Below are 25594 nucleotides of genomic sequence, written 5' to 3' on the forward strand. Positions count from 1 at the left end.
ATATGCGTATAACGCTGTACTTTATTATATAAGGTGTAGGTGCGTAGACGAAAATTGTCTTAAAAAATTCGAAAATTCATGAACCAGTAAATTCTTAATGGCATTAATTATTAAACTTTTAATTTTTTTAACTTTTTTGGTCTACAAATTGGCCGTCCCTCAAAATAACGAAATGACGAGGAAAAAATGAATGTCGGCTCGAGGGAGGTATATTAGGGATAACGGTGACCGTCCAACACTGTGCGTGATAATAATTAAAACAAGGTAAAGTTATATATTTTGTTGTAAGTCGAACGATATCGCGGCGAGAGACACCCTGTGGCCTCTCTCTGTATATATCGTGTTTAATAATATATACGTACAGTATGCATTAGCAACGTGTATATATATATATATTATATGTAACATAGCAAGACTCTAGTGACCAGCGGGTCGGCGGGAGGGGATGAGCACAAGACGAATATCCCTTTTTCGTTGGAAAAGTTATGCGGGTGGGTACGGTGTGCGTATAGCAGGTATATATATATATATGTGAGCGGGTTTAGGGGGGGGGGGTCGGCCAAGTTATATATATATATATCGACCGCGCACCCTGCAGCAACTATTCGTTCGCCATCCATACGTCGTCCCTTTCTGGACGGAGTTAGGGGTTCCGGCGTGGGTGTCGTTATCTAAATCGCCAGGGGTTGTTATTAATTGGCGGTGGCGGCGAGACGTGTAGTAGTCACTAGTCGTAGCGGCCGTCGTAGTTTATAGAATATATTCAGTCAGTCTTTACAACTAAGTATTAATTTCCTCGGTCGCCGGCAACTGCGTCACTCCATCATCCCCTCCTATCGCTCACGAACCTCGGTATTTGCACGATAGTGTCGTAAAACCATAATACTAAATAAAGTACACGACGTGTAAACAAAAACAATATTATAATATTTATAATAACGACGATGGTGTTATTATGATATGATGTGACGACGGCGACGGAATATTGTTATTATAATCGTACCGGGCGTTGTTACATTCGGACGTGCATATTATTATGCGGTTTTATTATCACGATTTCAACTTCGTCATGCGGTGCAGGGCGGTCGTCTTGATCGCGTCCACCGTGGCCATCGCCGGCTGGTGGCCAGCCGTGGCTGTGGCTTGGAACACCGACAGACTGTACGGCACGCGGATGCGAGCCCGGCTGACCGACGTGGCCGTGTGGCGGAACCGCGCGTACGCTTGCTGGCCCAGGGCTGACGCTTCACAACCGGTCACTCTGTTGGAACTGCCGTGGCCGGAGACCGCCGACGAACAACCACAACAACCATCGTCGTGGACGCCTAGCAGGCCGTTTTACGCCGATCAACAAGTGAGCACTCCTATGTGTTATTATTGTACCTAGGTACCTATTTAATATTAACCTAATAATTACGTCATGGTTACGAGTTCAGTGGCGTTCTAAAAACTTAAGTTGCTGTAGAGCTCGAGCAAACGCCACTGCGAGTCGTATACTCACATTGTCACATTCTATCTTAATATTACATTTTATATAATATTATACCCTTGGTTTTTTCAAACTCTGAAAAAATGTATCAATTTTCGTTAACGAACATTACAATTTTTATTTGAACATTTCCATTTCATTAATCCGTCTCTGCGTTGTCTTACGGATGAATATTTAAAATTATTTAATAATGTTAGTTCTTTTCCGCGTACAGAATAAATGAATTCAAAGTTTTCCATTATAAACACTATAACGCTATATAAACACTATTACACTGTTACCGCTGTACACCGAACAACTGAATTTGATGACGGCTTATCCAACAATTACGACCATAAGCAATATTAATAACTATTTACAGTAGAATATCGGCTTCGTAAACCGCGATATCGTTTTGAATATTATATTTATCGCTTGTATACAATACGATATGAAAAATTAAAATAGATGACAACGTCGCTCGAAAAATCGTTTGCAATCGTTTGAATATAACGTATAAAATATAATTTCTTTGATCTGCCGTTAATCGTCCGAACTCGTGTTACTAAAAAGGTAAAACGTTCACGATTGAATGACACCAATATAATATTGTAATGTACATACTACATACTATAATATAGACATATAGTATATATTATTATGATGTAACCGCTATGATGTTAATATTTAGATAATGTAACATTATCCGTTCCATTAAACATAAGCCTAATGCCTATGCATAACAATAATAGTGACCATTAAACATTTTTTTTTCATTTTTTACACTACGTCACGGGGTAGAAATGATCTTCAGTTTATGTGAGTAATTTGCCGCAACACTGAGTTTTTATGTTTATTTTTTTTTCACTATCAGAAGCAGAATTCTTGCCTTAAAATGTTGATGCGTATGCATACCACCGAGGCACCGAATAAACTGAATAAATTGTCTTATGTATTTTATAAGTGTTTAAAGTTTAGAGGAGTGATGGATTAAAATATTAAAATAGTGAGTTGTTAGCAGTTGCGGGCACCGCATAAAATTAGTTGTTATCCTCTATTCCATTCATTTCAATACAAAATAAGGTTAACCTAACCTTATTCATAAAAAAAATTTATTCGATATTCGATTTGACAAAAATGAATTAATAATTTTTAAAAGTATTCAGATTCCGATAGTGAAATTAAAAATATCGTCAGTCATGCTAAAAAATATGTTTGGAAACGTTCATTTCAAAAACAGAAAATTCAGAGTTCCAATCGACAATTATTAATATATTATAATTTATAGTGGAGTAAAGTGAACTTCGATATGGATCGACCCGTATAATCAATTTTTCTCCATCGATTGTCTCCATATACAAAATAAAATACAATATATATTATATTATGTCGGTGAGGTAGGTGCATAATATATAACAGCGAAAGACTAACTAACGGGTCACGTGCATTTTTTCATTCTGTCCCGCGACTGGACTGGTGTGTATATAATATAATATATTTACAATTGCGCCGTATTGTATAAATCCGTCGACGAGCGTGTTCTTGTTATAGGTCAAATATATAATATGTAACGTTCAATATTGGCATACATATATAACATGTATATATGTATATGATATATATATATATATATATATATATAATATGAAGGTATATATAATACTCGTTCCGGCCGCGTGTCGTGAACTTTGATCCGATAGTCTTTTCTCATTCCGTCCAGTTAATAGTTGACCTTATTTTGTTATTCTCTCTCTCTCTCTCTCTCTGAGCTCGTTTCTCTCTCTCTCTCCCCGCTGTTAATCGGTATAATTTTATACGCGCATGGCGTATTACAGTGTATCTACGTGTATATAATAATATATTGTAGTCGTACTGCATAGGCACACGAAAAAAATACGATGACATACGATATGCCACCGCAGCAGTGCCTAATCTTATGTAGTTCGATCGCGTATACACCGACAACGACAACGACAACAACAATACGGTTGTATACACCGTGACTTTCGTTTTTCGTGTCGTTGTTGTTATTGTCGTTATATGTCCGCCAGCTGGAGACGACTACGACGACATACGGTCGCAGTCGTTTTCGCCGTCATTTGTTTTTAAATCAAAACTCGATTTCTGTACAAAAATATCACTAGCTATATAGTTTGATATTATTTACGGCTCGCTCTGTTTATATATTTTAGTTTTTTTTTTCTCTTACGAAACCTGCAAAGAACTACGGCACAACCGAATCGCATTATATTATAATACGCGGCGAGTTGGTCTTTTGTTTTTATTCATTTCGCTCCGAAATATCTCGCGGAACCCGACTGCTAAACTTTAACTGGAAAATGAAAAAAAAAAAAACAACAACAATATATTTTCGCCTATTAGCGTAGCATTGCCGCGACTAAAGGGGAAAAAACTCATTAAAAAGTTCCGAATTGGTTGGAACGATTTTCTCGATTGCCTATAATATCGTTATTTTTTCATTGCCATTACAATATATTAGCTGTCGTTTGGTTTTAAACATCGCACGATAAGTCTGGCGCTTGGAGTAGAAAGACGCTCTACCGTTATAATAGTATGAGCTTAGCATGCGGTGAACAACCTACCTATATATTATATGTGCAGCGCACCAGCGACAGGTATACATAAACAACGATGCACGACCGTAATAAATTCGTGAAAAATAACCACCACGATTAGTGAAATATTCGTGTAGCCACGCGGACTGAGATAAACGAAAATATCCGTGCTAATGGATTATTATTTACTGTTAATTATGTAGTGTTTCTGTTATATTAATTTGTTTCGTTTTGAGCGCGCTGCACACGTCATTTTTATACATTTAATCGATTGTTTTTCAATGTAAATTATGCGATATACATAAATAAATGATATCATGTTGGTTTTCACAACTATAGACGGATTGGCTTTGGTTATTATAGCTATAGTTGTTATTGAACGTCCGTCACCAGTAAACTCGAAGGCTCGTATCACCGGGACAAAATATATGAATGTTAAGACTTCAAAAGCATCAGCCACATAATATAATATATAGGTGCCACGTATACTCGTCCAATCGAAACCAGAAATGTACAAATACGGCTTCCTGGTTGACCCCTCGGACCATGGATACGAGTGTTCGACATCTGCAAGCACGGTGTTTCGAATGCGTCGGGTGCACAGAGCGTGACGTCAAGGACGGTGTCTGTTTACAACAAGACAACCCAGTGGGGTCTGAGCACGAACTTTTCGTACAGGTCGACGGCCCCTTCCGGTACTTCTGAAAAACTAGGTTTCAGCTTTTGATCCGCGTGAAATTCGGCCGTAGGATTATTGTACTTGATGTTGACTGCAGGCATTGTGTTAGCTCAAGGATAAACTATATAGTTGATGACATGAATTATACCTGGGTCGGAATTGTTTGAGAAATATCGTCGGTTTAAAATCCATATAAAAAGATTATAAACGGATAACCACTATAATTGAATACATTTATTTCACACGCGTCTGACCTACCAGAAAACCTAAAACTGCGCTTATTATAGGTGTATGAGACGTTTCAATATTTTAAGTAAAATACTTATAGGTACATCAGCCATAGGCTTTGAGAAATGCAATATTTTTACTCGTGAAATGCGACTTCCGGAAAGACCCCGCCGACCAGGAGCGTGACAGTGTCGATCATATTGTTCCGGTTTGCGTTTGGTGTACAGCGCGGGGTCAAAGACGGCGAAGGACGATTCAGTATACGGACAATTTATTCATATAGTTTAACACCGCGGGACGGCCCTTAATGTTAGAATCTTTAAGGTCTCTTAACTTTAATATTGGTTTATTAAGTACCTACGTTTGGTATACACTGATAATACGCGAGCCTGTAGTTCATGTGCCATGGGTTCCATGCTGAAAATGTCATGTTAAAATAATGTTAGAATGTGTTTTATTTTTTTTATTGAACAAAACATAATATTTACAATCTGTATTTACAGGTTATACAATAAGTAAATGTGATGGAAATTGATTTACAGGAGGGGGAAGTTGCCCATTGGCGACACCACGAGAATGTTATATAAATTTAATTCAATAAAGCACTTAATCTACTGTATACCTAGTATACTTACTCTACTTACTATATTATAAAAACGATGAATCAAATTGCGCAATGAGCCAGATACTTAAGAATATATTATTATATATTATACAGAACATATTAATAACATATATATATTATAATGTCTTGAAATTTGTTTATGCGCACAGCCATTATCTAAATTGCACCACGCGTACTGTAGAGAAAAAAGCGTAATAATTTACATAAAACGAATTTGTATTCTCCGACGGCGATCTTATACATGTATAATATATACTATACACCACCTAAGTCGGGGATGTGACGTATCGCGTATATACACTTATAAGTATCAAAAGTCCCACTTTGGGCGCTGAAATATATATATAATATAATACACATGTAAAGGCATACATATATCGTGGCGTATATAACATAATATATATTATATATATATACAGACGGACGTGGACCGAGTCGAAGAGTATTACGCGAGCGTACAGTCTATTAACGTAATAAAATCGCGATGTCGTTAACTACACATACGTCGTACACATATTATATACATATGATACACTGCAGTTGTGACTCGCGTGTGAGTGTATCCTGACGATATGTATAGCACTTACATCTACGGTCCTACCCGTCGTGTATATATATATAAATTCAAAAGTCGTCAAAGTAATTTCTCAGTCTGCACGCGTACCTACCTACCTATACTGTTCACGGAAAACAATGTAATTTTAAACCGATATAATACTGCAGGTACCTATATAATATGTATGTATATGGTCGTACAGAGTTGTAAACTCAAAGTAAAAGGTACCGCCGCCGCTGTACAGTGCTTCCCCAGGACCTCGTCCGACTTTACTCCCATATACCTCTATACGTGTATACCGTATAGACTGTACGTCTATACCTACACACATATATTGTATTACTCAGATCCAATGATCTAACGAATTTTCCGTCCGTGGACCAAAGTAGTTTAATATAACTTTCCCGTGTATAGTGCACGCTTAAACATACACACACATGTGCTGTCGCAAAGATATTGGGTCCAGAATAAATAATTATTATTTTCAGCATGTCCGTCGTCTAAATCGATTTCTTGCCGTTGTCAAACGCGTACCCGCATGTATATTATGTAAGGCATAAGCTTACCTAACGAGTAATGACGAATCTTGCACGGTTTCATGAACCCTCCATCCCTTCCACCCCAAGTCACAACCCCACCAACTAAAGCGCGATCGCTAGCCTCCCAAAACGATAGAGACCTGTTATTGTTGACGTTTGATAGATTTTAGACAAATTTTATAAAAAATAATGAAAACGATTGTGTCTATTAGACAGGGAGCTACTGACAGTTTGACCTCACCTATTTTAGCTTCCTTTATAGCTAATAGAATCGGGCCTGCTGAATACGATAGAAAATTCGGCTGATTTGTAGACCAGCTAGGGGAGGGGGGGGTCTCTAAATCAACTGACTTTAACGCTTCATCCACCAACACCAACACACATTTTTTTTTAATGATTAAATCATGTAATAAAAAATCAACTGATGAAAATTTAGAGTCTAACATGTACAAAACAATACAATTAAAAAATTGCTTATAAATTGTTTAGTTTATACGATTTATAATATTAATTTATAACATTTTATTTTCTGTACTTATGCCCTTGAGGCGTTGAAAAAATATACAAATAAATAAATAAATAAATAATTGTTTTTATATGTTAGAATCTGAATTTTCATCAGCCAATTTCTTTATAAAATAATTTAATTATTTTAAATCATTTGGTGTTGGTGGCTGAGGTGCTGAAGTGATACCCCCTCCTCCCTATAATCCAAATCAGCCGATTTTACTATCGTATTCAGCCAACCCGATTCTATTAGCTATAACTATTTCAAGGAAGCTAAAATAGGTTAGATGAGATAAAATAAGTGACATCAAACCGTCAGTAGCGCCTAGACTAATGATGGTATTTATACAATTATATTTACTGTAGTATTGTCACATTTTGTTTTCTCTGTTATATATACCTATTGCATATAAAAAATACCATTTGGATTATTATAATATTATTGGTATTACACGATAAAGTATAGTTGTGTAGTAAGTCTGCAGGAACTGCAAATATTGGAGCTACCTGCAGCGCAGTTATCACGGCTCTTTGATCGCAGTTTTGTTATTAGGGCTGTACAGCAACCCTCTGTAGATAATATATTATATTTTGCGTCCTAGCGAAACGTTTCGCTTAGTTGCGCCTATATAGGCATATCGGCATATCGCTATTAACCCTCTTCAATTGCGATAAGTCGATAATTAAGTCGATAAAATATATACCTCTATAATACTTAACATTATAATATACGCACGATTGCCGTTCATCTATATATTACAATGTAAACACGTGTTTGTCATTATACATATAATATTTTATAGACGGTCACGTGGACCCGGAGTTGGATATAAAGCGTAATATACAGCGTGCGCAGTAAGTGGCCGCCGCCCGTGATATTATATTATGGCGGGTATTGGGGTTACACCCCGTCGTGTACGAGGAAAGAATGTAAAAAAAGAAACGCAGTTTTCGGGACCCACATTTTTATAATCGACCGTGACGTACCCGACATTTTAATATCTATATATACATGTATAAATATAAAATATTATAAGGATGTATATTATGTAAAGGTACAAAACGGTCGGTCGGGCGGTCTTTGTGCGGAGAGAAGACTGCGCTGCACGCGTATTATTATATTTTAGGACGTGCGGGGAGAGTAGTTGTGCGCGCCAAAAACGATTATTATTACATCGGCGTAATAAAGATGATGATGTTATTATTATTATTATTATTATTACGCCACCCACTGCCGCCGCCGTAAGCGAATAACTAAACTGCGAGAGATACGCCACTGCCACCCACACCCCCATCACCCTCCCACCGTTTTAAATATATATATTATGTGTGTGTGTGTGTGTGTGTGTGTGTGTGATATTACGTTTATCGATTTTGCTGTATTCGCAGTATTATTTTTTGTGTTTTTCTCGTTAATTTTTTCATCGCGGAGGACGACGCGCGCCGTTATAAACATATTATTTTCGAGTTTATTACACTATCATTATTTTTTACGCGAATTTATTTATTGTGTGTACCATCGTTTTTCCGCTTTGACGGACACGCCGCTACACACACGTATTGTGCGCGCGTTTCAGATTTTGAAAAATATATCGTCGTGCGAGCGATCGTTGAAATTTATATACCTGTAGGCTATAGCGAATATCCGTCGTTTATATATAATCCCAGGGTTCGGGACGAGGAACAGACATTTTCGGAGAATTCACAATATAATATCATTGTACAATATGATATACTCAATGATAATATTTAGGGCGGTACGATGATTTCGTATTTTTATTTTCGTGTCATTGTCAGTCAGCTCGGCAAACCCAAAACCGGTCGTCCAAAATGTCTTTGAAACATGCAGGTGCTTACTGCTTACTGTTTTATTATATTATTATTATTAATTATTATACCTCCATATATACATTATACGTATATTATATAATATAGTTATATCGTATCAGCCATGCGTATTTATTCAAAGACTTCATTCTGTATTGTCATTGCGAGTTTTTCGAAAACTTTATCCACCGCAGTTTAGTAAGTGTTGCGGAATCATCCTCCTTATTATAGCGTAAGCCTCGAGTATATATTGTTCTGCGTTCAATTCTCACACTGATGTTATGCCCGTGAAACTTTTTGAACTTTTTCACCGCCCCGAAAAGTTTAATCAAAAAAAAAAAAAAACGTGTAAACACAAACGCACCGCGAGATCTGCCACAACAGCAGGTTCGTTCAAAGCCTGCACTCGGGTTGTTGAAACGTTTTCCGGCCCGGTGATGAAGTATATATCGCCAGAATAGGCACGATAATAATAGCGTGTGCACAGACCAATTTCGGGAGAAAAGAATAATGTAGACTGCGGAGTAATACAGTCGCATATAAAAAATAATATATTAGCGTCCCTCCAAAGTCACCAGAACAGCTTTAACGTCGCGTATAGAAAATACAAAAGAAAACCGCAGAGAACGAGGATCAGCATGGCAAATCTACCGCCGCCGCCGCACATTCAAATGTTCCTGTATATTCATTCACATTAGCTGTACAGCGTACGTACGTGTTGGATATCACATTAATGACACACATACTTGTGTAGGTAACATACCTTTGCCATATCACATATAATATGGTATGCATATCACACCAATGATGAATATACGTGCGGCGTGTATAAAACGTAGACAAATTGTTAAAAAAAAATATATATATATATATATAATATCCGAGTAATTGGTCCGCCAAAAATATAAAAGAAAACTTGAAAATCGAAACACCGTATATATAGCGAGATGATATTGTTCAGTAATTTAGATAATTATTATTTGCAGATAGATTATAGCGGGTTGGACATCATTCTAGCTTTATTTTCGGTGGATCACACCAAACAAGTAAATGCAACTCTATATAAACCGTGTTTAAATATATTATTTTTTTTATTGGTAACTATCCACGGCATCTATAATTCCATTGGACATAAGTACATTTCATTGATATTGGATTAAAATTAGGTTATTTTACAAAAAGTATTTACAAAAATAATTAGACTATACAATCGTATTATACATTTCGATGGCTTAATTCAAAAATGGTGTATGTGAAAAATAACGATTTTACGCAAGAGCCAATTCAAATTTTTAAATTTTGTTGTTTATATCTATATATTATATTATTCTCGAGTCAGGAAATCTTACCGGAAAGGGTCGTTTTAAAATGTCACGTCGACAATAATAATAATAATAATAATAATAATTGTTATTACTTATAAAAAATTATTATTTTGTATGACACTCGTACACGACACTATATACTTCCTATGTATAATATATTGTACCTACATCCGTATAATGTACCTATATATATCATTGATTTCGTTGTCAACCGATTTGCATTCCGAACGTGTGCATGCATGACGAACGACGTCAACGGCGACGTATATGCCTAGGTAATATATTATTTAATATTAAATATAAAATTAATATAAATACCTGTACAACATTAATGTGATTATCATAGTTATCGTATTTTAACATTTAAAACCACATTAAATGAAAAAAAATCGACGGGAAAAGTTCACAGACCTTAAAATTCCGAACAGTAAAAAAAATACATTAATATAAATAACTATGCTGTATGGTACGGAACTTTAGTGTGGAAAACCGTAAATAATTAGATAAAAAAATGTACTATTACTATGATTAAATGCCTAAGATTGGCTATAGGACTATTACTATACTGCTAATGTGAAAGACAATGAAGTGAAAGGTACAATATTATGTTATATTATACCTGTGTACATATAGAAATTTTTTATTATATTTTGTACCCTGTATGGTAGTACCCACCAAAAATTAATTATTCATGAATTTAAAATACCTATTTAAATTGATATTTTTAATACAATGTAATACGATGGCTTGAATATAGCTTTAATGTGATAACTGATAACTGCAGATGACAGACAACTGTAGTAAGTTATCAACCTTTTTGATATGACGACCCTCAAACAAAATTATTTTTGCATTGTTATACTGTTATAGATTCTAGACTTCTAGTACAATCTATTATATAATCTTTTAAAATATAATATAATTTAATAATATGCTTGTGAAATATCAAAACGATTTCGTGACCCATTGGTTGGGAAACACTGATTTATAGAATATTTAAACGGTATAGATTCTACGGGAAGCTAAAAATGCTTTCCCCAGAGACGTCTTTTCAGGGTATATTTTTCTTCGATATAGTTATTACTAATAATTATAATAGTACATATTATAATATGCGTTTATTTGTTGGTTTTCAAATTGACGTATATGTTTGGTATGTTGCTATCGAAACGAATTTCTCGTCAATTAATCTGTTGGAATTTTATTGTTTATAATATTATCGATAAGATAATATAGCTAAAGAGCTGCGGACTGTACCTACATAGTTGCTGTACAGACTATGAGATGTACCACCGATTCACGTTCTATCCGTTAAAAATTTCATGTCTTGTAAACTTTTTTCTATAACACTACGTTTTTATTTGTTATTGTAATCTCATTACATAAATTAAAGATAAGTTATGATGTAGGTACAATATGTGGGTAGAGTAGGGAAGTACTGAAGTGGCAGGATATGGATGCCTGTCGACATTTTTCACCACTTAAACTCAACTTCCCTGAACTGTACAAACAATTTCAAGTGAAAAATATTCTCTTCCGGTACCTATTCGCGATAATCATAAATAATAATAACACAGCAATGAAAAAAATAAACAATGTTATCGATTCAAAAAAGACGTTTTATTTCAAAATATTATCAAGATATTGTATACTTTAAACAATTATTAACACATGGTATTGCGAACTGCGAATACTGCAGTATACATTTTACGTATATTATTATTATAATTATTGTCGTATTTGACCGATATATCGTATGAGAGTGTACACAGTTTCGCTGCCATTCCGTCGCGTCGTCGCCCGCTGCGGTACATAATACAATACTATATATTATTATTATTATTATTATTGCATTGTTTTTAGCAGTGCCATTTTCGCTCTCGTTTCCGTATCGCAAGAGAAACGCCTTTAGAGCAATTTACACGACAACCACAACCAAAAAATTATTAAACCATAGTAGATATTCTATATTATTATAATATTATGTGAACAGAATACTTTCCATACGAGATTCTTTTTTTTTTATGCAACATTGTTATCACTATCGTTTTCATTCTCAAAGCTCGGTGATTGGTGAATACCGTCGTCCCGTCTATAATAATGCTGCTTTGTATTTATTATTTTATTATTTGTGCACTACAAAACCACGCATCGCGGTCTTCGATTTTTAACACGCGCGTGCGCTCGGAAAATGGAAAAAAAAATGTTACCACATATAGCGCGTGCTATAGTTTTCCGCGGAGTATGGAAAGTTATTAAACAATAATTAATCATTCAAGTGCGCTGCAATGTTTGCACAGCGCAGCGTATTCCTTTTAAAAAACGCGTAAACCTTTATATACATATGTATAATATGTTATAATGTTATATCATGTATACCGACATTATATTATATTGTATATAATAGGTTAGGTATCCCGCGAGCAATATTTTACTACACGGATAAATGATTACGATGCCAGTGCACCGTTCTAGAAGTGAAAAACCTACTCGAAACACGCTATATACTTGTAAAATATGTAGGTGGGTACTTGCTCTGTCTTAAAGTTTGATTTTTTCCTTCTCGTCGTTACCTACTTGTATTGTGTTGTTCAACATTATTCATGCGTGTTGTTGTGTGTGTGTGTTTGTGTAAGTGTGCGTATAAATCACTATAGAGAAATTCGTGCTGATTCAATTAAAAATATTTAATAACGTTGAAGTTATTTATTTGATTTTCGTGAACACAATTAAAAATTGCAATTTGCATGTTGCAAAGACTTTATTAGTATAATGATATTCTCATCATCGAATCGTTATTTTATACCTACGTATTATTATTATCCATTGCCTATTTTATAATTTTAATATATCGCTCTTCTGATTAGGAACATTTTATGTAATTTCACCGTTATAACATTGTGCGCACGGTTGTTTGCAATACCAGTGAGTAGGTATAGTGTTTATTGTTTGTACTCTGAAATTGGGTACACACACACTCGTCTTCGAGTACGGCTGAACGTAGGAATTTGGTGGATTAGACTTGGTTATTGATGGTTGGAAACTGCAGTGTACCTATAAAATCATATATATATATATATATGGGGGGTGTGTGTGTGTTTGTGTACATAGGATCGAATCGTATTTCACTGCATCGGACAACTTTTCAAAATGGGAAAAAAAATCGAATTATATGATAAACCGTTCGGCACACTAGTCATTTAGAAGCACAAATCAGAAGGCAGCAGCAGCAGCAGCCTCAGACGGCAATGGAAGATTATAAACGATACATAATATATATAATAATATAATATTATAGATCGAAATGTCATTATTACATCGGTCTTCAAAGAAAAAAACCGTCGTACACACATTATAGAAAACATATTAATGGAGGCATGGAGAGCTCTGACAAGCTCTGGATCAAAAACAATGATAAGACGTTTCGATATGGACCAAACTTTTTTTCCTCCGACAAATTCAATCGGATATGGATGATCATTTTTTTTTTCATCCGATATTTATTTCCTTATTTCGCGTTTGTATATAGGTAAATTCTCATCGTCGTCGTCATTCTCGTCCTCGTCGTTTTCATTCTTTAATAACCACCGTTCCAGCTTATTATATATATATATATCTTAAAAAAAAAAATTAACGCTTGGAGTAGTATTTATTCTTCTGTTCTCCCTCCTACAAGCCCGTCGGACGTGTTTTTGGCACGTAGGAAATTATTCGGTGTCTGTTCGAAATGAAAGGATAAAAAAATCATATTCAATCTTCCGTAACGGTTCGGATGACCACGAGGGAGCCTCAAGGATATGCGTTCGAATCGTTCGATTATTATTTCTGTGCTGTAATAATACAAATATTGTTCTAGACGTGGTCACAGTTTTCTGCACGGACATATCTATGGGTATGCAGTACACAATATAGTACTATACAGATATATTATGTATTAGGGCTCGAATATTAATGTATTTATGCAATCAAAATACATTCTAAGAAGGCCAATAGGATACGTAATTTAATTAATTTTTCAAATATAAATACATTAAATAAAAATTCTATTCTTATTACATATTGCGATACGTAATATTGTCATATTCATTCAACGAACAATCTTGATTTAATTAGATGACTATATTATTATGTTTAGTCTATGTGCCTTTTAAAACTATAAATTACAAACTATCACCGATTCGGCAGTTAAGTTAAATAAATTATGCTGATTAAACGCTTTTTCTATTCCTACAATCTTATTGGAAACAATTTCATAATCTCTATGTTTCAAGGGAAAAGTATTTAGGGTATTTAAGGTAGTTGGTACGTCCAACAAAACAGTAAATTCACATAAGACAACTGTATGAAATATGAATAATTTTAGTTGACTTCATATATTCTAGATAAGGCTTTTAGATTCTGAGCGAAGCGATGAATGTATTGATTTTATAATGAGGTGTGTTTATTTTTTATTTTTATCACATTTTAGGACAGTAAAAGTGCTTGGATTTTCTTCAACAGTAACTTTTCTGATAGGACAGCGAATCTAGTTGGTACTTTGGGGGGTCAAAAGTAAAAATTTCTCAGTAGTTTTCAAACGCGACGTGAAAAACAAAAGAAAAATTAAGGGAAAACGGGAATTTTTATGCAAAATCTGTTTTCGAGAAAATTGATTTTGGTTTTTGTTGCAACTCTAAAACAAATGACCGTAGGTACATGAAATTTTGACTGAATGTTTATATTAGCATTTTCTATACACCATAACACTTTCCAAATATTTTGACTTATTTTAAGCTGTTTACGGACATTGTCAGTTTCCATTTTTTTTAGTTTTTTTTTCTATAAATATTAATAAAATTTTATTTGTTGGTTAAAAAAGCTTGAAAATTTAATAGAAGGTCCTTAGGTTATTGTTTCAAAGGCAGATGAAAAAAATTAAAAATCCTTAGTCATAGTTTATATTTATAATAGCATTTAAAGTTCAAATCTTGACAAAATACGGAAAAATCTCGAAAATTAGCAAATTATTTTGAGTTAAGAATTCATAAAAATTTTTATTTTTAAATCTAAGATATGAAAATGTAATACAAGATTATCCATAAGTTTGTCTACCTTTATCAAAAAAAAAAATGTCTAAAAGAAAGTCAAATTAAATTTTTATGAGCGTTTGAAATTCATATTTTTACAACATTTGATATTTACTCGATTTCTCATGTAACAATTTTCTTATTTTATTGTAATTAAAAAACGTATGACTGTAGATACTTGAAAAGTTCACGGAATGTTTATATTAGCAATTTATATACACGATAAAATTTTGAAAATAATTTGACTCTTTTTGAACTGTTTACGGACATTGTCAGTTTTCAATTTTTTTAGTTGTTTTTCCTATAAATATCAATAAAATTTTATTTGTTGGGTAAAAAAGCGTGAAAATTTAATATAGGGCTCCTGATATATCGTTCTAATAGCAGTTAAAAAATATTAAAAATACATATGCACAATTTTTTTTTATCAGCATTTAAAGTTCAAATTTTGACAAAACCTATCCAGTTTATAATTTAATAATTATTTTGTAGTTAAAAATTTATAAAATGTTCAACTTTTATAGTTAAGGATTGAAAATATAAAACAAGGCTCCAAGTAAAAAGGTTATAGGTATATGAATTACTTTATTCACAATAATATCATCAAATATACTTGGTAATATCATAGGCTGACTGACCGTTTTCGCTCAGAATCGTTTTTCTTATACAATGATATTATATCATTGAATTCAAATTTAACACCATCCATTACAGTGACCCACTTGTCACCTACTATACAGCAGAACGACATCCACTTTTTTTCTTATATACACATTTGTAATTTTGGCCATCATAAATTCACCACAGCTTGCCTATATTTTGTCCTTGAACTCAGAAACGTATTTTGCCACCTTCCGCTCTTAGATAATCAAATTTTTGAGGCGATTAAGATTTAAATAGTTTACTGTTAAAAGCTAAAGGTAATTATAAAAGTTAATGTAAAACTGTTTTTGGTCAGAAATAGGTTTTGCTAAATGTACAGACTGAACCACAAAACACGCGTAACATCTCGTCAGAATGTATTGGATTTTCGGATAACAAAAATAGATATTGTATTAAAAAATGATATAAACTTATGATTTCCGGTATTCCAGTGTTAGTGGATGAATTGTTGTCTACGCTCTTACAATAATAATTGTTAAATACATACCTATAAGTATTTATGACGGAATATTGTAAAATTAAGCACTTATGGCTATTGCTATGACTCATTGTCACCATATTGATTATAAATATTTATTATCAACGCCATCACAAATCATTTGAAACTTACTTATAACTTGCCGAAATTAGTTTACCGAGTCACTGTAAAAATATGTATTTACACAATAACCGTGTTTAGCCCTGATTAGAACATTATTGCTTGTTGTATAATATATTCAGACAGCGTACTTTGGCGACATTTTTTCGTTTACACGGAGGCAGCCGCGGTTTGTGTCATTGGGGGTTGTAACCTGCAGAGGCACCATTATTATTAATACGTTATACGTGTAAAGCGTAGGTATAATGTTAATATAAAGGTATGCGATGACAATAATACAACAAGACGCGTGTGCAAAAAAACAACTAGTGGCGCTCACTAGCGTGACTGTGGAAAATATTTTCGGGGGTGTACACACGTCATGTACTATAGTAGGTATGTGTGCGTATACAATAAAACATGTGTATGTATTAAAATATTATGATGAACTGTTCAAAATGATGGACGTGAAATTTGTTTTCAGCTATTTGTTCTTTTTACGCTATAATTGATTACGAGAAAACACTTTTAACGCACTATATATGTATAATCATATTATACCCCGAATCGATATCCGTTTTTTATGTTCCGACTATGACGGTAGCTTTAGATGTTTTTTTTTTTATGTAATACCAAAAATATTGCTGTAATACAAAGAAATATAATTCATAACATTTGGGATGCTTGAGTTTTTAATTTTCATACAATAACAATTATTACCTAATACATTTTTCGTTTGTTTTGATCTTACAAATCGCCCGAAACTTTTTTGTTCGATGTTATTTCTCTAAACATAATTGGGTAGGTACTACTTAATAATGTCCTGACGAACGTCCAACTTACATAGTTTTACCGTTAATATTATATATTATATACCTAGGTACAACCGACCGTGAGAATTTTTATTATGTTATGAAATACTGGCATTTAAAATATTACGTTCACCTTTTGACCATATAGGTATTATACTTACTCATCTATATTTTATGGATATTGCCGTTGAAACTTGCGAGCGTTTTAATAATTTATAACTTTAAGTCAAGTATACGCGTTTATAATAATCGTCTTAGATTGGTGGTATTGTTCCTGATTAAATTCAAACATCCGCGGAGTGGTCGAACTATATAGTTAAATATATTTTTATTGGACAATTATGATAATAATATGTGTGGCCAATAGTTTCTTGTACTATATCGATAAAAATGATAAATATTTCACGGAGAAAACTGCTGTCGTAACCACAGTGTACTATATATACTGTTGTAGCAACAATATTATAATGTATATATATTTGGCAGTGTGGCGTAGACTTTCGTAGGGGAAATAATTCACGGACTGAGAGTCATATTCTGTGCAACGTCGAAGTTTGAAACTTTGCAAGTCGTTTTGTTGACTATAAAAAAAAACAATCTCTATCCGCGATAGGGGATGATGATATTTATTTAATATTTATTACGTTTGTTACGATATTATACGCGGTCGTGTGCATAAAATATGCAGTGCGATTTTGCGGACGAGGCGAAATATAATAATAATATAGAACGCGATGTTATCTATTGTTATCGATTTAGATAATATATTAACATATTACAATATAATATATTCAAAACTATAATAAATCCATGTACCTACACATTAATATGTATTATGATTACATTACACGTTAATGCATTTTAATAATATATAATATAAAATGTTCAATATTAAACAGTATAATATAGTATTGTCGTGGTAGATGTAACGATTATTGTATTGATTGTAATATGCGAATCGTAATGATAATGTAATAGTATAATAACAATCTATAGAAGGCGAGCAACAAGTCGTATTATACGCATATTATAATAATTCGAACGCCGCCGCGGTCGTGATGTCATTTCGAAACGATTGACTCATAACACTGCAACAATCGCCGTCGTCGTTATTATATAGATATTGTATTATATTATTTCAAGTACACTTATCGGTTTAAACTTTAATAGCCAAGTTGTATTTTTATTTTATTATAATATTCAAGACGCGTTTTACAATTGAATGATTGTTCCGCGTTCGTTTATCGCGGCAGCAGTCGTATACCTATATACCATAACATTGCATTTTTCGGGTCTTCGTGGCCCGGTGTCGACAAACCCCCAAGGTGTGCCAATACACAGAGATTGCGCGTAATACCGATTCTTCAAGCATGATCCAAATTCATTGGGACGTGATATTATATCCACCAGCATAGACGGTCGTATAATTTATCACGGACATGAGAAATCGGCGTGCTCCGTTGTTTTACGGTAGTTGCTGTATATTATACTTACTTTTATAATTCCTGCAAGTCACTGCAGCTGACGTCGCAGCAGATCTAAAAATATAATTCGGTACATAAATCGCAACGCGATCCGTAGTATAATATATTTTATAATAATATAATATAAAATAGTGTTATATAATTATGCGCGCATCGGTATCGCCGCCGCCTCTCGCACTGCAGGTGTAGGTAATAATAATACAATAATAGCCGACATAACGGTACATTATAATCGCCGGCCGACAACTCGTTGAAGATCGTAAGTTGTTCTTTCTCTTACTGCAAATAATTACAATAATTATTGATCGGCGTTTAATCCATCCGAATGATCATAATACACCGAAATGACCGAAAATTGCGTTGTATAATATATTATATACGCATCGTGTGTACGCATATCTATATTGGGATTGAAGAGTTGAAAAAAAATTATTTACGTGCGTTTATTATAGTCTCAACCCATTTTTAACACGCATTATCTACGGGCTGATTGCCGCCTGGACGATATAGCTCGAGTTATATTATTATTGTACGGCGGCGGCGGCGGCTTGTTTTTCCGCACAGAAAACATAAAACTAAACGGACAGTTTAGAATTACTACAACAATCGCGAGTACGATTACGGTACCTATAATAGTATAATATAATGATATATTTAGTTACGAGTTAAACGGACCTATACCGAGTTTACGGTTGCGTTTACGGTATATATAATATTATTATATTATATGCCTAAATGTTGACGTACCCTAAAATGTCTATAAACGGTTTCGTATAATAGCCACCAAAGCGACTGTTGCATTGCAGGTATTAATAATTAATGTATTACATTACACAGTACCTGTATTATAGGTATAGGTAGGTATTGTACTTATTGTAATTTGGAGGTACATTATAATGTATTATAATCTATAATCATAATACTTAATGTATTATACATGTATATGATCGTGTAGGTAAGTATCCTGAAATTAACAGCTGGATAATCATTTAGATATGATTACTCACATTTATTTTTTACTTAAGTTAATCAGTTCCAATACAATACATTATTTTTCTGTGAAATTGTTTTAATACTTACCGTATTAATCATCGTATTATAATAAAATAATCTTTTAGATAATGTACAAATTTACAGTGTAATTATAGGTACCTGCAGGTAGTAATAAATTAACAGATCAAATTTGAATGGTTAATTTGATTGGAATGCATATGTATACATGTAATCGTATACACCTAAAACAACATTTATTTCGCAGGGTACTCAATCGCCAAGTCCGAGAAAGAAAACACAGTGGATTTATTTCACCCGTCACGAAGAAACAATAAATTAAAAAATCGTATAGTAATAACGATAACAATATAATTATTAATTTCGGTGGGAATTTCGAATTTTTGGCGAACCGTCGACATCGTAAAGGTTCACCGTGCCAGAACCAATACATGCGCTGTGTAGGTTATTGTCATGATAAAAAGATAACTAACTTTGTGAAATATTATAATACCATCGCGGTTAACGTTACTGTTCACATAAATGAAACCAGGTTTTTAAATTATAACGCATTCATAACTTGACTTCGCCATAAAGAAACTATATAGTATTCAAACAGCCAAAACGTATAGTAAGTACGGGTACTTCGCAGTGATTGAAAATTATTTATTTCTTCTCCATTTATAAAATAATCGATTCTATTTGAGTAGTTGTCACATACTCACATATAAAGGAACATTTGTGTTCTCCCCACCGAGATTTGATAGGTACCTGCTACAACTGTACCCGAGCACAAAGGAAAGATAATCAATCAACTCTGATCCATCGATCACCCCGCAATAAGCTACCGAAGGAACGCTATAAACGACTACTGTGCATTATAATTATAAATAAAACACGTAATATATATATGAGACTAAGTTAAAATCAGTTATTTTATCACAACATAATAATATAATTATATTGTATATTACGATTTATTTTTTAAAACATCTATAGGACAGCGTTTTGACAATATTTTAAATCAATATAGATATAAGTTTAGTCGTCACATCCATATAGATAATATAAGAATGGATAGGACACGCCTAATATACCAGTTTCATATGGGGCCGTGTGGTTTTTTGGGGAAGATAGAACGTAAAGAGAGAAAGACGACATGGGGCTTTTTTTAAGGCTATGTCTAAAAACGGTTTACAATATCTGTCAATTTCAAATTTGTTTTTTGATTGTTGTGCCTGGAAAATGGAAATTGAAATACTCAAATGACTCTAAACTTTGCATACATAATTAATTTTAATTAGAATATAGAATGATATAGATCGTTTACCATTACACATTAATCATTAATGTTAAATATTATCATTTGTCAATTATCATATCAATATTTGCCCCATATAACATTAAAAACGTATCACTAAATTTTCATGTGATAAGTTCTTATGTCCTATCCATTCTTATATTATCTATGGTCACAATCACTACGTAATCAGTTACAAGTATGTTATAAACTTATAACTTTTGAAATATATTATTATTTATTACCTATATATTGTAAGTACCACTGATACATATATTTCCCGACGTGCCTTTTATAATATAATAATATGCGCATACGCCGGGAACTTTTTTGTTCTTTCTCGCCGACTTTCCTACACATTATATTATACTATACCAACCATACCATTACATATTATTATACTCTTTCTTACCGATCACCCCTCCGCGTATCGTTCCTCGCGTTCATAGCCAAAGTCGCGGGTGTCGTGGAACCAAATAATATATTATTATAGCTGCAGCCTCACAAAACGACTCGGGAGCTACGTGCGGGGATCGGAGTAAACTACATATAGGTTATAATACTATTATAATATTAATATAATATTATGTACACGGTATTTAATATACGCGAGTAACAACACGCCACGACGACGACCGCCGTTTGCGTTCACCCAGATCTTTTCACCCGCGATGTTAACGAGTTTGTAATAATTTATTATTATTATTTCGTTTTCTTTGTGCCCGGCGCGCAAGCCTATGTTATAATATTGTATGCACACTGCACATATTATATGTATTGTATATATAATGTACGTATTATATACCATATATTCGCCCATTCGAAAGTATTATAACACCACGTCTCTCGGGTGAAATGCGCAGTTTTATTTTATACGTTATATTAATAAGTAGGTATATATACACTATTACCTTATATATATACGTATATTAATATGTTTGTATATATTTATATATACGTTATACGTACAGACGACGGTCGTGATACATATAATATGTAATATATGTTTATACAGGGTGTTTGTACGTCGTACCGCGGTCTGTCGTAAACACATGTTTAGTAGGTGGATAAATTGTGACGCAGTAGCGCCACTAAGTCTATTCCGACTAACCTTCACGGCGCCGTAATGTCGCACACAATTTAGGGTCGTATATTATACTACTATACAATTGGTAATTCACATTTGATTGTATTATACAATTTAAATATGACACTTGGGCACGTCTGAGTGCTATTACAACTTTTCCGGCTAATGCTATAGTTCTGGTCCGAAACTATTTTTTCGAGAACTCGCTGAAAGAATATAAACGTAGTTGAAATGATTATAACTTGAAGGAAAAAACAAGTCTGGCAAACAGAAGGAGTAATCGACAGGGACACCCTGTATACACTGAGCGCGTAGTAGGTATACCTATCTAATGAACGGTGCGAGCGTCTATGTTGATATTTATTATTGCACTATATTATTATTATTATTATATCTATGATAATATATCAGCAACTCGGGTCTCTTTTCTATCACTTTTTTTCACTAATCTCTCTCTCTCTCTTCTGAGCTCGTTTACAGCGTCTCCACAACGCCTGTTATGCGAACGCGGCGCCGCACGCAAGGTCGTCAACGGGTTAAAAGTTAAGTCATTTTTTAACGGTCGTTATTATTACAATCGTATATAACACGCGGGCGGACGACTTTTCTATCTTCGCGCGTTAGCCTCGGGTCGTTCAGCCGCCGCCGACCACTTCCTCGTCGTCAATATAATCGGCCCTCATAATATATATATATATATATATATATACATAGTATATACGTGTGATGTTTATAATATATACTAAATTAGAAATATATATATAGGCAGTACCTATGCAATATTATAATAATATATTCTCTTATTAAATGTTATCGTCGTACTCGTTTTTTAAATAAAATATGTGATCATACTTATATAATATTAAGTACCTATATATAATAATATTATTATTATATTATAATGAGTAGGTACTGTTTTAATTATTGCGAACAATAGTTTGATTTTTTTCTCATTTTAATGTGTTTTAAGTGGATCGGTGGCGGACAGTTTTTAAGGAGTTCGAATCCGGCAATTTTTCAGATTGCATGCATGCGGGTCTTGTAAATGAGCGTGTAGTAAGTGATCATTAGTGTGTGTGACTGTGTGTAAAAGAAATAGTGGAGTGTTTCCGCACACGCATGTACAAGTCATGTACAATGAAATAATAATTATTTACAATAATTGTCCGCCACCGATCCACTTAATATATTATTAAGATTGAGTACAAATTCGTTACTTAATAATTTTATGTACTATCTTATTTTATATTGTAATAAATAAAACACCTCGAAAATAACTGTTATAGGTTAACTAACTAAATATTAAGTACATTATTACAATTGTAAAAACACGATACTAAATATGCGTTTGCTCATTATTTTAGACGAATAGAGCTAGGTACTTAGATTTGGTTAAAGTATAATATGAGGAAGGAACGCGTAAAATGTAAATGATTTCTTCGAAGATATACCTACATGCGTCATGGCTTACGTAACTTGACGGTCGGTACTTCTACACAAATTTAATACCTGTATAGGGAAACGGAAAAAATCGATAATTTTGGGTTTTTAGTTTATATATTACACTTGGCCATAATAATAACTTGCAGTTTTCATGTACCTTTTATCATATTATTCAATTATAACATAATATTATACGTTAAATGAACGCGAGGAGGAGTATTATGATATATATATATGTTTATAAAAATGGCTTTCCGCAGTCGACATTATTTTGCGCTGTAAATACGAATTCACGTAATAATAATAGTATGTTTTACAGAACCAACGCACGTTTTCTCTCATAATATATAAACAATAATATAATAGTTTCCCGCAATGTCGACGTGAAACATTATGTATGATAAGCCTTATCAGTTAAGGTTTACCAAGCAGAAATCGGGAATTGAAGGCGGTCAGTAGAGAATAAAGAGAGGAGGGGTGCAGTAAAATGCAATGGTAAAATTACGATAAGGTGTCTTTTTTAGTGATAAATTCCTATGTTGTACAACATTTTTTATAAAACAAGATTTCTAACAAAAAACTAATGAATTAAAGTCTTATTTATTTTATTTCATTAATATTGCAGTTTTTAACTTGTCGTACAATCGCCATAGAAATAAATTAATGTATAGCAATATGGTGCGCGACTATAATTATTTAATTATTCTTTAATAAAAATGGATATGGAATCATAAATTGTGCATCAAATATTTAACGTGACACCGCTGTCGTAGGAGGTGAATTTAAATTTGTAACTGTATAAAAGAACCGCATCGACCCGTGCTGTTACATCGACATTTGATACGTGTATATAGGTAAAGGTACCTATGAAAAAAACATCAACACGGCGATCTGCACCGGGTAGGTCGTATGCGGTCGACATTACTCGGAAGAAACGAATTTTTTCGGCAAACGAGCGTTGTATTAGTTCACCCCTTATTTAATAATAATAATAATACGCACTCACCCCCGCCAATCATTATTATATTATTCATCCACCTCGGTGACGACGCACGTGCAACACTGCAGTCGTTGTATATATTGCGTGCGTATATTATATTATAATATATACATATACATACGTAATATATATACATACACATACAATATACATAATATATATACATACACATACAATATACATATATGTATATATATATATTAACCTGCCACCCGCACACCGGCCGTGCGGAGGCGAAATTCGCGGAGTGCGAGCGTTAACCGCACCGAAATCGATTGGTCGGGAAAATTTCGCAAACTCGAGTTTCACCCCCGCGCGTGCTTTACGTGTGCGTGTGTGTGCGTGTGCGCGCTATAAAAACGGCGACGAAGTTAAAACGTTGTTTTAACTATATACTATATTATTTTATATATGTGTGTGTGTGTGTGTGTGTGTGTGTGTGTGTGTGTGTGTGTGTGTGTGTGTGTGTGAGCCAGGGGCGGGGGAGAGAGCTATATAGTAGGATAGCGCGCACAACTGCCGCCGCCACAGCTCGTTTCCTTTTTTGGATTTAACCTCTGCTGCCCGAGACGCAAACGGTTTTCGCTGTTTTTTTTTCCTTCCACCATTATATTATATTTTTATTATATTATATTCTTCGCGTTTCGTATTCGTTTGTGTTCGTACCTATACGACCTGTGCATTATTATTACGTATTGCAGCGCTGTGTGTGCCCCGGCCATACGCGACGGACACGTTGAGAAACGAATTCAATTCTATTCCGTTATAGGTAGGTACCTATATGACGATACCGTATATATACCTATAGGTTACTATGTATAAAGTACGGGTCGTGTCCGAAA

General features: G+C 33.8%; 1 protein-coding gene across 1 annotated transcript in view; it reads left to right on the plus strand.

Moving 5' to 3' along the window:
• Positions 1–800: 800 nt before the first annotated feature.
• LOC132950507 (uncharacterized) overlaps positions 801–25594 on the plus strand; it is a 34354-nt gene continuing 9560 nt past the window's right edge. The window contains exon 1 of the mRNA XM_061022006.1: positions 801–1354. Within this exon, the coding sequence (XP_060877989.1) occupies positions 1037–1354 (318 nt within the window). The 5' untranslated portion in view covers positions 801–1036. The remainder of the gene's footprint in view (positions 1355–25594) is intronic.

Source organism: Metopolophium dirhodum, chromosome 8 (genome assembly GCF_019925205.1).
Source record: "Metopolophium dirhodum isolate CAU chromosome 8, ASM1992520v1, whole genome shotgun sequence".
In the NCBI taxonomy this organism is placed as follows: Eukaryota; Metazoa; Arthropoda; class Insecta; order Hemiptera; family Aphididae; genus Metopolophium; species Metopolophium dirhodum.